Source organism: Salmo salar, chromosome 02 (genome assembly GCF_965601325.2).
Source record: "Salmo salar chromosome 02, fSalSal1, whole genome shotgun sequence".
In the NCBI taxonomy this organism is placed as follows: Eukaryota; Metazoa; Chordata; class Actinopteri; order Salmoniformes; family Salmonidae; genus Salmo; species Salmo salar.
Genome location: NC_138292.1, coordinates 5,725,368 through 5,743,336, shown reverse-complemented (window position 1 = coordinate 5,743,336; position 17,969 = coordinate 5,725,368). Strand labels below are relative to the sequence as shown.

General features: G+C 43.5%; 1 protein-coding gene across 6 annotated transcripts in view; it reads right to left on the bottom strand.

Moving 5' to 3' along the window:
• The window catches only part of LOC106573152 (DEP domain-containing mTOR-interacting protein), a 69,222-nt gene that overhangs the window by 49,174 nt on the left and 2,079 nt on the right, over positions 1–17,969 (bottom strand). For all 6 annotated transcript variants that reach the window (XM_082959248.1, XM_082959241.1, XM_082959244.1 and 3 more), the window contains 3 exons: positions 12,349–12,527; positions 10,516–10,639; positions 3,035–3,216 (listed from right to left, as the gene is read on the bottom strand). In XM_082959248.1, coding sequence (XP_082815374.1) covers positions 3,035–3,216; positions 10,516–10,639; positions 12,349–12,527 — 485 coding nt within the window. The remainder of the gene's footprint in view (positions 1–3,034; positions 3,217–10,515; positions 10,640–12,348; positions 12,528–17,969) is intronic.

Genomic DNA, 17,969 nt, shown 5'->3' with positions numbered 1-17,969 from the left:
CAGTGCGGCAGATGGCCCTTCTAGCTACCACTGCATTCATTTATTGACACAGAAACACAGAGAGAGATGGAGAGAGAGAGAGATGGAGAGAGCGAGAGGTGATCCTGTAGGAAGAGGAGGTTGACTGGCTCAGTAATAGAGACAGGTGATCCTGTAGAAAGAGGAGGTTGACTGGCTCAGTAATAGAGACAGAGAGACAGGTGATCCTGTAGGAAGAGGAGGTTGACTGGTTCAGTAATAGAGACAGAGAGACAGGTGATCCTGTAGAAAGAGGAGGTTGACTGGCTCAGTAATAGAGACAGAGAGACAGGTGATCCTGTAGAAAGAGGAGGTTGACTGGTTCAGTAATAGAGACAGAGAGACAGGTGATCCTGTAGGAAGAGGAGGTTGACTGGCTCAGTAATAGAGACAGGAGATCCTGTAGAAAGAGGAGGTTGACTGGCTCAGTAATAGAGACAGAGAGACAGGTGATCCTGTAGGAAGAGGAGGTTGACTGGCTCAGTAATAGAGACAGGTGATCCTGTAGAAAGAGGAGGTTGACTGGCTCAGTAACAGCTCTACACCCTGCTGTATTTTAGTCTGTCTCTGTCACACAGAGGAAGCCCAGTTCCAGCAGCAGCCTGGGTAGAGGACAGAGAGCAGCAGGACAGAGAGGAGGACAGAGAGCGTCTAGTGGGTGTGCACGTGACATTGGTATGCCGCGCATGTGTGCAATACATGCCACCGGTGTGTGTGGGTGTGTATCTGGGTCAATGATTGTGTGGTGTGTGTGTGTGTGTGTGTGTGTGTGTGTGTATCTGGGTCGAGGATTGTGTGTGCTGTATGTGTGATTGGTGTGTGTATGTGTGTATGTATGTATGCATGTATCTGGGTCGATGATTGTGTGTGCTGTATGTGTGATTGGTGTGTGTGTGTGTGTGTGTGTGTGTGCTGTATGTGTGATTGGTGTGTGTGTGTGTGTGTGTGTGTGTGTGTGTATCTGGGTCGATGATTGTGTGTGCTGTATGTGTGATTGGTGTGTGCTGTATGTGTGATTGGTGTGTGTGTGTGCTGTATGTGTGATTGGTGTGTGTGTGTGCTGTATGTGTGATTGGTGTGTGCTGTATGTGTGATTGGTGTGTGTGTGTGCTGTATGTGTGATTGGTGTGTGTGTGTGCTGTATGTGTGATTGGTGTGTGTGTGTGCTGTATGTGTGATTGGTGTGTGTGTGTGCTGTATGTGTGTGTGTGTGTGTGTGCGCTGTATGTGTGTGTGTGTGTGTGCTGTATGTGTGTGTGTGTGTGTGCTGTATGTGTGTGTGTGTGTGTGTGCTGTATGTGTGTGTGTGTGTGTGTGCTGTATGTGTGTGTGTGTGTGTGTGTGTGTGTGTGTGTGTGTGTATCTGGGTCGAGGATTGTGTGTGCTGTATGTATGAATGTAGGTCAGTTCACACACCGTTGTCCAGAGGTGAGCAGCTGATCTGTCTGGAACCCCCTGGCCAGAGACCAGAGGCATGACGTCCATCTGTCTCTGAGCAGGGATTCACCCCGTAGTGGAACCACCTCTCAGCACAACTCAGCTGGAAAACTCAGCTGGAAAACATCTCCTAAGCTGCAGTAGTACAGTAACATTACTGTCACCAGACTCAGAACATTCACTCTGTAGCCATGCAGGTGGTCATGCCCTGTACATGAGTAACTGCTGGGACTTCCTCCTTTTAACTCCTAGTGGAGTCAAGGGCCTATTGGAGATGGATTCACCTCCTCAGTGTTCTACCGGGCTAATTCCAATGACTGTCCTGTTACTATACAGAGAGGAATTCCACCAGGCCTGATAAGAGAAGCCTTTCACCGTGTTCCTCCCCACTCCTGACCTTGGCAACCAGACCACAGCTGACCTCTGACGAAAGAGAGACTAACATCCTATAATGATCTACTGTGACCAAACAGTCATGTCACCGTGACAACACAAGTCCTTTCAGTCAGTCATGTGAGCCAGACCAGGGCACATCCTAAAATGGCAGCTTATTCCCTATACTAGTTTTGACCAGAGCCCTGTGTCTGTCATTTGAGGATCATGGGGCACGAAGCACGCGTTTCTCGCAGATAAATGTGACGTGTTTTTTTATGAAACTGGTTGTGCGATGAAAACATTTCCAAAGTTAACTCAATCTTCTGTCAATCTGAAATACTGGGAGCCAAGTAAAGTCTCTGCTAAACTTTCAAACGTGTGTGTGTGTGTGTGTGTGTGTGTTTGGTTTTACCATCCTTGTGGGGACCAGAAATCCTCACAAGGACAGTAAAACAAGGAACATTTGGACAAGTGTGGAAATTTTAGGCCTAGTGGGTTAAGTTTACAATTAGGGTTAAGAATTAAGGTTATCAAAAATACGATTTTGAATGGAAATCAATTGTTTGGTCCCAACAAGGATAGTAAAATAAATGTGTGTGTGTGTGTGTATAAAAACAGGACAGATCCAATCCAAGTGGGTGATGATGATACCAGTATGCCCTTGATCCCTGTCTGACCAGAGAAGACACCGTGTTCCCTGACTAAAATAGGATCCTTACAGCATGCCCTTTGGAAGAGAGGACCCAATGTGACTGCCCACCATGTGTTAACATCAACACTCCAAGTCTCCTCTTTCACCTAACAAAGTCAACTTAGAAATTACAGAGCCATAGAATTAAAGCAGCAACTGACAACAGTGCAAAATGTTATTACCACGATAGGTAATTATTGTGTAACTACCATTTGACCATATTACCATGTAAATCCTCAGTGAATACCAGGTAGGGATAAATAGTAGACTACACTAGTACAGCATGAGCCAAAGATTCATCTTTCATAACTGCTTCTTCAAAAATGGTCTATAATTACATTCGCTTAGGGAAGTGGTTCCCAAACTGCAGGACTAACCTTACTCAGGACTCAGTGATATGTCATTTCATCAGTGTGACAGGTGGGGTACTGACCGTGACCTTGTTAGTTCGGATGTCTCAAAAAAAAAAATATTATAAAAAATCCAACAGATGAAAACGCTCCTTCCACTCACCATGCTGCATGATCCCGTGTTCTAGAAGCCTCCGTCCAAGATGCTCCGCCTCCTCTCGGGTCGCCATCTCTCCCTCCGCCAGCAGCCAATCAACAAGCTCGGAGGCCACCAGCGTCCGTTCAAACGTCTCACCCTCTTCTTCCCGAGTCGCTAGGATGGACGTCTCTGTGTTCATCATCAGTCTGTTGAGGACAGATTTATATAGACTAGTCGCTAGGATGGACGTCTCTGTGTTCCTCATCAGTCTGTTGAGGACAGATTTATATAGACTAGTCGCTAGGATGGACGTCTCTGTGTTCATCATCAGTCTGTTGAGAAGGACAGATTTATATAGACTAGTCGCTAGGATGGACGTCTCTGTGTTCCTCATCAGTCTGTTGAGGACAGATTTATATAGACTAGTCACTAGGATGGACGTCTCTGTGTTCATCATCAGTCTGTTGAGAAGGACAGATTTATATAGACTAGTCACTAGGATGGACGTCTCTGTGTTCATCATCAGTCTGTTGAGGACAGATTTATATAGACTAGTCACTAGGATGGACGTCTCTGTGTTCATCATCAGTCTGTTGAGGACAGATTTATATAGACTAGTCGCTAGGATGGACGTCTCTGTGTTCATCATCAGTCTGTTGAGGACAGATTTATATAGACTAGTCACTAGGATGGACGTCTCTGTGTTCATCATCAGTCTGTTGAGGACAGATTTATATAGACTAGTCACTAGGATGGACGTCTCTGTGTTCATCATCAGTCTGTTGAGGACAGATTTATATAGACTAGTCGCTAGGATGGACGTCTCTGTGTTCCTCATCAGTCTGTTGAGGACAGATTTATATAGACTAGTCGCTAGGATGGACGTCTCTGTGTTCCTCATCAGTCTGTTGAGGACAGATTTATATAGACTAGTCACTAGGATGGACGTCTCTGTGTTCATCATCAGTCTGTTGAGGACAGATTTATATAGACTAGTCGCTAGGATGGACGTCTCTGTGTTCCTCATCAGTCTGTTGAGGACAGATTTATATAGACTAGCCGCTAGGATGGACGTCTCTCATCAGTCTGTTGAGGACAGATTTATATAGACTAGTCACTAGGATGGACGTCTCTGTGTTCATCATCAGTCTGTTGAGGACAGATTTATATAGACTAGTCACTAGGATGGACGTCTCTGTGTTCATCATCAGTCTGTTGAGGACAGATTTATATAGACTAGTCGCTAGGATGGACGTCTCTGTGTTCCTCATCAGTCTGTTGAGGACAGATTTATATAGACTAGTCACTAGGATGGACGTCTCTGTGTTCCTCATCAGTCTGTTGAGGACAGATTTATATAGACTAGTCACTAGGATGGACGTCTCTGTGTTCCTCATCAGTCTGTTGAGGACAGATTTATATAGACTAGTCGCTAGGATGGACGTCTCTGTGTTCCTCATCAGTCTGTTGAGGACAGATTTATATAGACTAGTCGCTAGGATGGACGTCTCTGTGTTCATCATCAGTCTGTTGAGAAGGACAGATTTAGATACAGACTACTATATATGACGTGTAAATCAGTTGTACGTTGTTTTCCATCCTGATTCAACACAATAAGACTTTTCCCCATCAACCCCTTTCTAAATAGTTATCTGTGCAGGCTTTTGCTCCGACCAAAAACACCTGATTTAGCTAATGAATGACTAAGTAAAATCAGGTGTGTTAGCGTAGGGTTGGAATCAAAACCTTGCTGATGGGTAGTTCCCATGTCCCAAGGAGAAGGGTAGCTTGGCCACCCCTGTACTATTTATAAAGCTGAACTTCCAGGAAGAGCACTAGGACTTAAGGTCAACAAGTTCAGTTAACCACAGCAGTCTCCTACTGAGTGATCCTGGTACAAGATGGATGTCAGTTAACCACAGCAGTCTCCTACTGAGTGATCCTGGTACAAGATAAATATCCCAAGAAGGGTGGAATCCCAACAGACAGAGAATACACGTGCCATGTTTGGCACACACACACACACACACACACACTAGGTAAATATCAAACCCGTGTGGGAACAGGTGGAGCTATGATGGGAATATACAGTATGAACTATAACGTACATGTTACTGCTTGCATTGAGACAAAGGCAGACCACGTCATCATGGTGAGGCTACAGTACAGCTTGTTTTCTCCAAGGCAGAGCACTGATTCTTTCTTTACAGCTTAATTCCTCTTTCCATAAGATGCAATGACGTGTGACGTTTCACCACCTTATCACTGAGTCAACTAACCCACCCATTAACCTCACCTTAGTCTGGATGCTTGACATGTGAAAGATTACCAAGTCGACCTCTGACCCACACACCCAGGATACATCCCAAATTGCACCCTATTCCCTATATAGTGCACTACTTTTGACCAAGGTAAGTAATAGTGTGCCTTTCAGAATGCAGCATGAATCCACATCTGATATAAACCACCTAGGCAGGTCTGGCCAGTCATTAAACAGGACAACTCTGCAACTTTATAACCAGTTATTATGTTGTTAGTGTACATCCACTACTGTAAGATTGGCTACACATTGATGTTTTATCGTTTATTAGCCATACTGCACAATTCCTTGTTTTTGTCATTTTGGAAAGATCTGTAATTCTCCTCCCATGATGCAATGCTCTGCTTAGTTAGCTGCATGCAGTAAGCATAGCTGGCTAGCAAGCCAAGACAAAGCTTATTCTAAATATATTGCTTGTGTCATAAGTTATGAGTGCATTGCACATTACTTTTAGGTTGTAATCATATATGCTTGCATGAAAGTCATGCCCGATATATGTTCATGTCATTATCACCAATCAACTGCATTACACAAAAAATGTATTTAAATGCTAACTATGCTAGATAAGTTACTGTATCTAGTTAGCATGCAAGCTAGCCCGACTGCTACATCCAAAATAATTGTATTTGCAACAATAAAGGCAGTGTTTCATCTTAGCGACTGTCTTAAACAACATGTAGGCCTGTTCTAACACAACATTTATGAAATTTACAGGCAAATCACTATGGAATCCTAGTTTCGCAGCCTGCATCTTTGGTGCTAACGTTAGCAATGCTAGCTAACTAAGTAGCTAAACCGGCTGCATCTGAAATAAAGTGTTTTCAACGATAACAGCCAAATACAGCCTCTGTAAATGTCCAAGCAACCATCCATCCAACAACACTGTGGGCCTATTGGAACTTTAAAATAAAAAGTATGAAGTTTACAAGCAATTCACTACGAAAACATAGGTTATTTGGAAAGGGCAAAATGGCCGCCGGAGCAGCAACTTCATTGGTGATGGTGGGAGTGGTTTTGCCGAATGGACTCCGAGTTTGAGCCTTGAACAACAGAAGAAAATTGGAGTAAGCTGACTATAAATATCATATACATTCTTTGGAAGAAAAAAAAAATTGCTATCTAGAGCCAATAACAGTTCTTTGCCTGTCCACATAGGAGACGCTTTTGAAGAACCCTTTTTGGTTCCCGGTAGAACTCTTTCCACGGAAGATTCTATATGGAACCCAAAAAGAGTTCTACCTGGAAACAAAAAAGGTTCTCCTATGGGGACACCGAAGAACCCTTTAGGAACCCCTTTTTCTAAGAGTGTAGGTTTTTCAGCATCTATTTAAAATATTTCCATGTGTTAGACAAAGACAACCAGATCAACATATCGTAGGGAGGTCCAATATGATTAACCATGTGTCTGTGACCAATAGAATTTGATTGATGATCAGGAAACTACAGACGGGTGATATAGGTCGCTGAAAATCATTTATTGTATTAGTCATCTCAGGGATCCTACTTGAAAACGTCACAGAGAAACAATCTCCGGTATTGCTCACCACTAAACAGTCGACAGACATGAAATCATAAAATTACACTAAACTGTGTAGGTCATCACCAAATACTTGACAATAACAAGCCACATGTTAAAAGTGGCATAGTTGTCCTTGATTGTACAGTAAATATGCTCTGCTGTTAAGCTACCACAGCCATCACATGGTAATGGATGTCCTGAACTTAACTGGGACACACAACCTGTTCTATCCTACATACAAGCTGCGTCCCAAATGACAACCTACACCAAGTTTACAAAACATTAGGAACACCGTACTAATATTGTGTTGCACCCCCTTTTGCCCGCAGAACAGCCTCAATTGGTTGGGGCATGTGACTCTACAAGGTGTCAAAAGCATTCCATGTTGACTCCAATGCTTCCCACAGTTGTGTCAAGTTGGCTGGATGTCCTTTGGGTGGTGGACCATTCTTGATACACACGGGAAACTGTTGAACATTAAAAACCCAGCAGCATTGAAGTTCTTGACGCGCCTGGCTGCTACTACCACTCCCCGTTCAAAGGCACTTTGAGCTTTTGTCTTGCCCATTCACCCTTAATGACACACACTCCGTGTCTCAATTATCTTAAAAATCCTTCTTTAATGTGTCTCCTCCCCTTCATCTACACTGATTGAAGTGGATTTAACAAGTAACATCAATAAGGGATCATAGCTTTCACCTGGATTCACCTGGTCAGTCTGTCATGGAAAGTTCAGGTGTTCCTAATGTTTTGTCCTCTTGGTGTACTCCTATCTAGGGCCCTTAGAGCTCTGGTCAGAAGTAGTGCACTGTGTAGGGGATAGGGTGCCAACACTGTCTCCTGTGACTGTCAGACTGCCAGCTTTAGTCCTGCCAGCCCAACTAGCAGGATTAAACACGTGCCTGAATCACACCAAGGTCTGAGCTCCATCCTTCAAAAACTCCTTCAAAACAATTATTTGTATTTCTTATCAACAGAACAGTAAATAAAAGTTTGCAGAATTTGACCCGGCTGGTACCAAGATATAAAACAAATCAGGCACAGCAGGATTACACTACTGAATGGTCCACAGAAAAGCCTGTCCACATTCCCACTCCAGTCTGTTCCGTTCAATAAACTTTATTCATCCCAAGCGGGCAGTTAGACAGTGACAGCCATGAGTCAACACATAACAGGATACATGGATACTGTACTACCCTGGAACAGGAGCCCTGCTCGCTGTAAGCAGATGAACTCTTACACTTCCCAACGTTATATTACCACTGTAGACTTCCCAACGTTAAATTACCACTGTAGACTTCCCAACGTTAAATTACCACTGTAGACTTCCCAACGTTAAATTACCACTGTAGACTTCCCAACGTTAAATTACCACTGTAGACTTCCCAACGTTAAATTACCACTGTAGACTTCCCAACGTTAAATTACCACTGTAGACTTCCCAACGTTAAATTACCACTGTAGACTTCCCAACGTTAAATTACCACTGTAGACTTCCCAACGTTAAATTACCACTGTAGACTTCCCAACTCCTTCAAATGAGACAAGTGGAAACATTATGGTTAAACTGCTTGTGAAGGAGGAAGGAGGAAGCAGTCACCACCATTACCACCGCCCAGGCTGAGACCACCCTGCTTGTTGTGAGAAGGAAATGTTGATTCTCCAAAGTGTTCGTTCACCACCCTCTAAACACTATAGGCCCATTTACCAGGCAACCAGGAACTAAAGTTTATCTTCACCCTGGTTGTTCAGGCAGGAAGACAATAGTCAGTCAAACAAGGTGGTTAAATATCGCCTTGAGATTGTCCCCGTTGACTTATCCCCGTTGCTTCGAGACTGTGCACAACAACAATACAACAGCTCTTCCTGTACTGGGAACTTGGGCAGGGATTCCAGGACACACACACACACTGCACAGGTAGTTTGTTTGTAGCTGTGCTTGTTTGAATCGTGGCCCCAGTCTCTAGTCTGGTGAGTGTGAAGACTGAGGTGTAGCCTGCATACTTCCACTAAACCAGGCTGTGTGTCCCTCTACCATGGTGACTACATAAATACACCCTAACACTGGCCCTGCCTGTCTTCCTGTTACACCACACACAGCTCAGGGGGAGGATGGCTCAACCACCACAGGGGCTGGAGCTGCAGCAGGAGCTGGAGCTGGAGCAGGAGCTGGCACAAAGAAGGCTTCTGTGGAGCTGGCAGATAGCTACAACACAGACAGACAATATTACTGAACTAGAGAGGCACTAGACCTACATTCTGCAGGCATGTAAAACTGCAAGGGAGGCCAGCCTGAGGAGAGGGGGCAGGGAGGCCAGCCTGAGGAGAGGGGGCAGGGAGGCCAGCCTGAGGAGAGGGGGCAGGGAGGCCAGCCTGAGGAGAGGGGGCAGGGAGGCCAGCCTGAGGAGAGGGGGCAGGGAGGCCAGCCTGAGGAGAGGGGGCAGGGAGGCCAGCCTGAGGAGAGGGGGCAGGGAGGCCAGCCTGAGGAGAGGAGGCAGGGAGGCCAGCCTTAAAGAAAAAACTAAAAGAGAGACACTTGCATTCTTACTGCGTAGTAAGTTAGGTAGTAGCAGCCAATACAAGATGCCTGAGGGTGAATTTCAACATACCGCCTTCCAAACAATGTTCACAACTAATCAACACACTGAACTACAACAGAAACACTTTCTCTGGGCAACAGGGATAACAATAACAACTGTCTCTGTCATGAGTGGAGTGTACTATTTAAGTAGTCAGTTAACGCATTGTAACAAAGCATTTACTTTTTGCACCCCAGTATCTCTACTTGCACATCATCATCTGCACATCCATCACTCCAGTGTTAATTGCTCAATTGTAATTATTTCGCCACTATGGCCTATTTATTGCCTTACCTCCCTAACCTTACTACATTTGCACACACTGTACATAGATTTTTCTATTGTGTTATTGACTGTACGTTTGTTTATTCCATGTGTAACTCTGTGTTGTTGTTTGTGTCGCACTGCTTTGCTTTATCTTGTCCAGGTCGCAGCTGTAAATGAGAACTTGTTCTCAACTGGCCTACCCCACACTAAGCCAACTCCAGACCACTCATCCCTCTTGGCGACTGGGGTTTGATGTAGTGATATTATTAATGACGAAATATTGTATCGAATTGTTTTGATAATATCACACTATTATTTTCATGCTAGTTGGCTGTACCTGCACCAAAACTCCAGTATGTATCCTTCATAGCTTGTTCTCCATCTTCTTTTTAAACAGGGAGACAATTTGTTTTCAGCACTTTTATGTCCATGACTGATCAAAACTTGTTTTCTCATGAGAGAGAGAGAGAGCGAGAGAAAGAGAGAGATGACTGTAGCTGGCAGAGTGACTGTATGAGATCTATCTGGTTGAGGAGGGGGTTTCTATGGAAACTATTAGGCTCTAACCACTCTCGCCTGCCTGCTGAACAACACCATGTACTAGACTGGTAAAAACAACACAAACAAGATGCCTACCCCCTAAAAATAACTGTTCAGAACATATTTCATTGATTGTATATAACGAGTAAGCTGTAATGAGTAAAAGCTTTTTACTTGGTTTTTCCCCTGGATATAATTTCTCTCTCCATCAACAGATCAAAAGACAATCTGGGTTCATTGAATGATAAACTAATATATTATCACTTGAAAGAAAACCTACTTTTCATATATCCGTTGTCCCCTCATGAAGACCTTGGCTTCGTTGTCCAGCGGAAACGTCCCGTCATCTTTCCTGAAGCGATAGAACAGCTTCATGTCTTTGAACTCCTTGTGCTCGTCACAAACTGCAACACAAAAAGAGGAACAATGTTTGTTTACATTTAGTGAACTGACAATTGTGTCATCTTTATCCCCCACACTAACAGCCCAATAAACAGAGCTGAGTTAGCTAACTGCATCCTCTTTATCCCCACACTAACAGCCCACTAAACAGAGCTGAGTTAGCTAACTGCTAATGGCATCATCTTTATCCCCACACTAACAGCCCACTAAACAGAGCTGAGTTAGCTAACTGCTAATGGCACTCTTTATCCCCACACTAACAGCCCACTAAACAGAGCTGAGTTAGCTAACTGCTAATGGCATCATCTTTTCCCATGCCCACTAAACAGGGCTGAGTTAGCTAACTGCTAATGGCATCATCTTTTCCCAGCCCACTAAACAGAGCTGAGTTAGCTACACTGCTAATGGCATCATCTTTTCCCAGCCCACTAAACAGAGCTGAGTTAGCTAACTGCTAATGGCATCATCTTTTCCCAGCCCACTAAACAGAGCTGAGTTAGCTAACTGCTAATGGCATCATCTTTTCCCAGCCCACTAAACAGAGCTGAGTTAGCTAACTGCTAATGGCATCATCTTTTCCCAGCCCACTAAACAGAGCTGAGTTAGCTAACTGCTAATGGCATCATCTTTTCCCAGCCCACTAAACAGAGCTGAGTTAGCTAACTGCTAATGGCATCATCTTTTCCCAGCCCACTAAACAGAGCTGAGTTAGCTAACTGCTAATGGCATCATCTTTTCCCAGCCCACTAAACAGAGCTGAGTTAGCTAACTGCTAATGGCATCATCTTTTCCCAGCCCACTAAACAGAGGCGAGTTTACACGAAAGCTTCGTAGTTAATAATGCCATTACGTTTCTCTCGACAACCCAGTGCCAGTCAATCCTCTGAAGTGAACGAAATTTGCCAAATGAAGCACTTTGCTGATCTTTGAGTGGTGAGGTCTGAATTTAAAGTGTTATGTTAGCTACTCCGCTTTCTGGAAACTCATAGGTCATCAGACAGAAGCTATACACTGTGTATCCTTGACGTATATACATACATACATACATACATACATAAACCTCCAACAAGACATTTTGTACTAGGCTACATCCAAACTGGCTGAGAGAAAGACAACCAACAGCACTAGAGAGAGACAGAGGATTTGTCTCTTCACATTAAAATGGAAGAACATTAGGTACTAAACAAAACAACAACAAAACGTTTGAAACAGGCAGGGACAATCTGCATACAGAAAAACTAAAAACCTGATGCAAAACATTTTCTGTTGAGTGTCCTAATGAATGACAACCAGATAGAAGTCATGTCAGAAGGCTGTAGAGAAGCAGGTTTGTTATTGTTATTTTACTGCTGCTCTTTAATTACTTGTTACTTTTATTTCTTATTCTTATCCGTATTTTTTTTTAAACTGCATTGTTGGTTAGGGGCTCGTAAGTAAGCATTTCACTGTAAGGTATACACCCTGTTGTATTCGGCGCATGTGATGAATACAATTTTATTTGAAGTCTGTAGAGAAGCAGGATCTGGCTGTTCCCAGAAAACCCCAAGCTCAGAGGAGTATTAATTAGGGCGCACCATAACAAAACGCTTAGCAATGGAAAACGAAAGAGTGTTTCTTATTGGACAGGTCCAGGAAATGTCTCCCCGTTTCCTTCCATTTGGTTCCTAATGAACACAGCCCAGACGTGTCTGGTCATGTCAGAAGGCCCTACCGTGATGGATGATGCTTTGATCCAGGAGTTTCTGCATGATCTTGATGGCTGTGTCTCTGTCTGACGCCTCCTTGTGCTCCAGCAGCCAGTCGATCAGCTCCTTGGCCACAAAGCAGTTGGGATACGTCCTCAGGTGATGCCTGCGGTCCTTAACCACCTTCCCTTCATGGAGACGCAGCCTGTGGTTTGAAAAACACAACGTCAGGCTATTGACAAATTGTAGCTTCTCCCCCTCCGTCATATACTGTAACTATAGTACACTTGTTCAGGAAAAGATTAGGCCTACAGCTAGTAATGTAGGCTATTCTTACATCGTCTGTGGAACACCACAATGTCAGGCTATTGACATACAGTAGTGTAGCTCCTCTCTCTCCGTCATGTGTTGTAACTGTATTTACACTTGTTATTATGTAGCCTAGTGACATACTGCTCTCCCTCTCAATTCAATGGGATTTATTGGCATTGGAAACATGTTAACATTGCCAAAGCAAGTGAAATAGATAATATACAAACGTGAAAAACAATAAAATGAACAGTAAACATTACACACAGAAGTTCCAAAAGAATAAAGACATTACAAATGTCATATTATGTCTACACCCCCCCTGTATGTATGTACAGTCTCTTATAGCTTTAGATGTTCGGTCACTCGTCTGTACTCCATGTTCACTCTCTCAGGAAGGACATGCATGTACATGTATTGTGTATTCGTAGCACATGTTCCAGTTTCTTGGTGGTTGTCACCAAGAGGAAGTGACAACAAACAGTGTGGTGCACATTGGTGGCCTCTGAGCTGTGGTTATGTTAGATAGTCAGTTACACAACAGCATGCTGACTCACAGTATAGGCTGTTTTTTACTTTTCAAGTCAATAAGTTACACTTGTTTTATATCCTTCATTTTAAATTATGTAACGAGGATATTCAGAGCATTCTGCTAATGAGTGCAGTGTGTATGGATTATCAATGTGTTATGAAGCCTCTGTGTAACCTAGTGGGTTTTGTTCCTCAGATAAAGTGTTAGCGGGTAGAACATCTGTCAGTACTGCGTTAGTTAGACAGGTCTGAGGAGGATGTGTATGGATGAATTAGGATTGTGTTATGGTTTCCTTATGTAGGTACAGTGCTAGTCATAAGTTTGGATACACCTACTCATGTCAGGATTTTTTATTTTTACTATTTTCTACATTTGTAGAATAATAGTGAAGAAATCAAAACTATGAAATAACACATATGGAAGTATATAGTAACCCCCCAAAAAAAGTGTTAAACAAATCAAAATATATTTGATATTCTTCAAATTAGCCACCCTTTGCCTTGATGACAGCATTGCACTGTAGGTATTCTCTCCTGGAATGCATTTCAATTAACAGGTGTGCTTTTTTATGTTAATTTCTGGAATTTCTTTCCTTCTTAGTGCGTTTGAGCCAATCAGATGTGTTGTGACGAAGTAGGAGTGGTATACAGAAGATAGACCTATTTGGTAAAGGAACAAGTCCATACTATGGCAAGAACAGCTCAAATAAGCAAAGAGAAACAACAGACCATCATTACTTTAAGACATGGAGGTCAGTCAATTCCAAGAACTTTGAAAGCTTTTTCAAGTGCAGTCGCAAAAAACATCAAGCGCTATGATGAACCTGGCTCTCATGAGGACCACCACAGGAAAGGAAGACCCAGAGTTACCTCTGTTGCAGAGGATAAGTTCATTAGAGTTACCAGCCTCAGAAATTGCAGCCCCAAAAAATGCTTCAGAGTTCAAGTAACAGACACATCAACTGTTCAGAGGAGACTGTGTGAATCAAGCCTTCATGGTCGATTTGCTGCAAAGAAACCAATACTAAAAAGGACACCAATAAGGAGGAGACTTGCTTGGACCAAGAAACAAACACTGGACATAAGACCGAGTCCAAAATTGAGATTTCTGGTTCCAACCACTGTCATTATGAGACGCAGAGTAGGTGAACGGATGATCTCTGCATGTGCATTTCCCACCGTGAAGCATGGAGGAGGTTGGATGGTGCTTTGCTGGTGACACTGATTTATTTAGAACTCAAGACACACTTAACCAGCATGGCTACCACAGCATTCTGCAGTGATACACCATCTCATCTGATTTGGGCTTAGTGGGACTATCATTTATTTTTCGATTGGACAACGACTCAACATACCTCCAGGCTGTGTAAGGGCTATTCGACCAAGGAGGAGAGAGTGATGGAGTGCTGCATCATATGACCTGGCCTCCACAATCAACCGACCTCAACCAAATTGAGATGGTTTGGGATGAGTCGGACCGCATAGTGAAGGAAAAGCAGCCAACAAGTGCTCAGCATTTGTGGGAACTCCTTCAAGACTGTTGGAAAAGCATTCCAGGTGAAGCTGGTTAAGAGAATGCCAAGAGTGTGCAAAGCTGTCATGAAGGCAAAGGGTCGCTACTTTGAAGAATCTACAATATAAAACACTTTTTTCGTTACTACACGATTCCATGTGTGTTATTTCATAGTTTTGATGTCTTGAAAATAGTAAAAATAAAAAACCCTTGAATGAGTAGGTGTTTTCTACTGGTACTGGTTCTGACTGGTACTGTTTGTATGCCCTAAAGTAGACAGGTCTGAGGAGGGTGGACGGAGGGAGGGATAAAGTAGACAGGTCTGAGGAGGGTGGACGGAGGGAGGGATAAAGTAGACAGGTCTGAGGAGGGTGGACGGAGGGAGGGATAAAGTAGACAGGTCTGAGGAGGATGGACGGAGGGAGGGATAAAGTAGACAGGTCTGAGGAGGATGGACGGAGGGAGGGATAAAGTAGACAGGTCTGAGGAGGATGGACGGAGGGAGGGATAAAGTAGACAGGTCTGAGGAGGATGGACGGAGGGAGGGATAAAGTAGACAGGTCTGAGGAGGATGGACGGAGGGAGGGATAAAGTAGACAGGTCTGAGGAGGATGGATGAAGAGATTTAGAAGTCCTCATGTAGGTGGTGCACTTCCAATAAAATGACAGGTGGCCTCATTACAAATTTGCTAACTGAAACATTTAAAAAAATGAAGGATTAACCATTTTTGAATCTGATACCTTAGTATGTATAAGGGGCTGTTATGTAGGTGGTGCACTTCCAATAAAATTTGACAGGTGTCCTCATTACAAATTAACTAACTGAAACATTTTAAAAAATGAAGGATTAACCATTTCTGAATCTGATACCTCAGTATGTATAAGGGGCTGTTATGTAGGTGGTGCATGTCATATAAATGAGTCAGGGCTGAGTGATTTGGAGTGTCTGTCCAGGTCATTCAATGCACAGTTGAATAAATGTCCCAGGCCTCAGCAGACAGACAGGATAGAACAAGAACTCTTTACACACTCTGGGTTCCTTGTGTATTCTGGCTCCTCTTTCAGTACGAAGATGACGAAAGACAGCAGATGTGCAACTAAATCCAGCAGGAGAGGAGGGGTTGAGGCAGACAAGACAAAACTCATTGATTGGCCAACGAAAGCGAAACTAGATGTCGAAATGAATGATCCTTTAACCTTAACAAGGACACTGTCTCAAAGTGTACCTACAGTACACGTTCATAGCGGAGTAATGCAAATGTTATGTAGCCTCTTGGACTGGTCAGTGAGAGTGACCCATGAACAACACTACAACCACTAGACGGCAGATTAGTTAAAGAACAACTAGGAATAAAAGGCATGTTCCTCAAGACGTGTTCTGAATAGCCCTTGTGTTTATCAGGGTGATTCACTATAATGTTAAATGGAGAAAGATAACAAAACAGCCATTGTTCATTACAGCTGCTCCTCTGGCTCTTTTGGGTCTCTCTAGAATCTACTACTGTCTAGCCTCTCCTGGATTAGAGGTCTCTGTAGAATCTACTACTGTCTAGTCTCTCCTGGATTAGAGGTCTCTGTAGAATCTACTACTGTCTAGTCTCTCCTGGATTAGAGGTCTCTAGAATCTACTACTGGCTAGCATCTCCTGGATTAGAGGTCTCTGTAGAATCTACTACTGGCTAGCGTCTCCTGGATTAGAGGTCTCTGTAGAATCTACTACTGGCTAGCGTCTCCTGAATTAGAGGTCTCTGTAGAATCTACTACTGGCTAGCGTCTCCTGAATTAGAGGTCTCTAGAATCTACTACTGTCTAGCGTCTCCTGGATTAGAGGTCTCTGTAGAATCTACTACTGGCTAGCATCTCCTGGATTAGATTTGGCAGCTCAGTCCGAGCCTCGAGGCCCTATAGGGCTCTCGTCAAAGTAGTGCACTATGTAGCGAGTAACCTAAACCCACAGGGCAAACTGCCATGAATCCACATGGCTTGGTTTCCTCACTATAATTATAAAGCCAGGGGTCAAAAATCCCATTCTAACCCTACAGAATTCAAGGAAGCAGGCTTATGTCCTGTTATAATGTTTATTTTATTTAACCTTTATTTAGCTAGGTAAGTCAGTTAAGAACAAATTCTTATTTACAATGACGGCCTAGGAACAGTGGGTTAACTGCCTTGTTCAGGGGCAGAACAAAAGATTTTTACCTTGTCAGCTCGGGGATTCGATCTAGCAACCTTTCTGACCACTAGGCTACCTGCCGATTAGCTACTAGCTAATCTTCAGCACGTCTTGTACTCTTGTTCAACTGGGCCCAAAAGGGGGCAGGTGCACTATGTTCAGCTGTGACCAATTATTCCAGGCAGCGCTACTAGTGCTAGCCAGTAGCCAGCAACATCTGTCTCGGCATGTCTAAGACAGGACACCTTATTCCCATACACTAGAGAGGCAACAGGGGGCCATTTGGGAGGCAGACAGCCTGTCCCCAGATGACCTCTAGTCAATGATATGATTTAGAGACAAGTCTTCCTGTTCGTAGTTACATTAAGCATGAGGTCATTACTTTGTTGGGAGAAAGACATGCCAACTAGACCAGACTAGTAGTGTGCCACGCTGTGGTAGGTTAAAAGACATGCCAACTAGACCAGACTAGTACTGCGGCACGCTGTGGCAGGTTAAAAGACATGCCAACTAGACCAGACTAGTACTGCGGCACGCTGTGGCAGGTTAAAAGACATGCCAACTTGACCAGACTAGTACTGTGCCAGGTTAAAAGACATGCCAACTAGACCAGACTAGTACTGTGCCACGCTGTGGTAGGTTAAAAGACATGCCAACTAGACCAGACTAGTACTGTGCCATGCTGTGGTAGGTTAAAAGACATGCCAACTAGACCAGACTAGTACTGTGCCATGCTGTGGCAGGTTAAAAGTAGGGCCCGGGAGAATACTTGTTAGTATTGTGGCAAGGAAACATAAAGCGGATTTAACTTCTTTAGGAAAACATTACGTTGTTATTCAGAGACATGTATTTATTTTCAAAGTTACAGCACACAATATTTTACACACAGCAGGTTTTTAAAAGAACCAAAGAGTTTGGCCTGCTTCCTGTTTTCATTTTTGCCATAGAAAAAAATGTGATAGTGATATTATCACAGCCCTAGTTAAATGACAATTTTAGAGAGGGTCAAAGATTAACCGTGATAGGGAACACTGACATTGAGTTTATTGACTGACCTATGTGATTTGACCATGATGAAGCTAAAGATCTGTAAACACACAGCAACTCCCCCAACAGGTGAT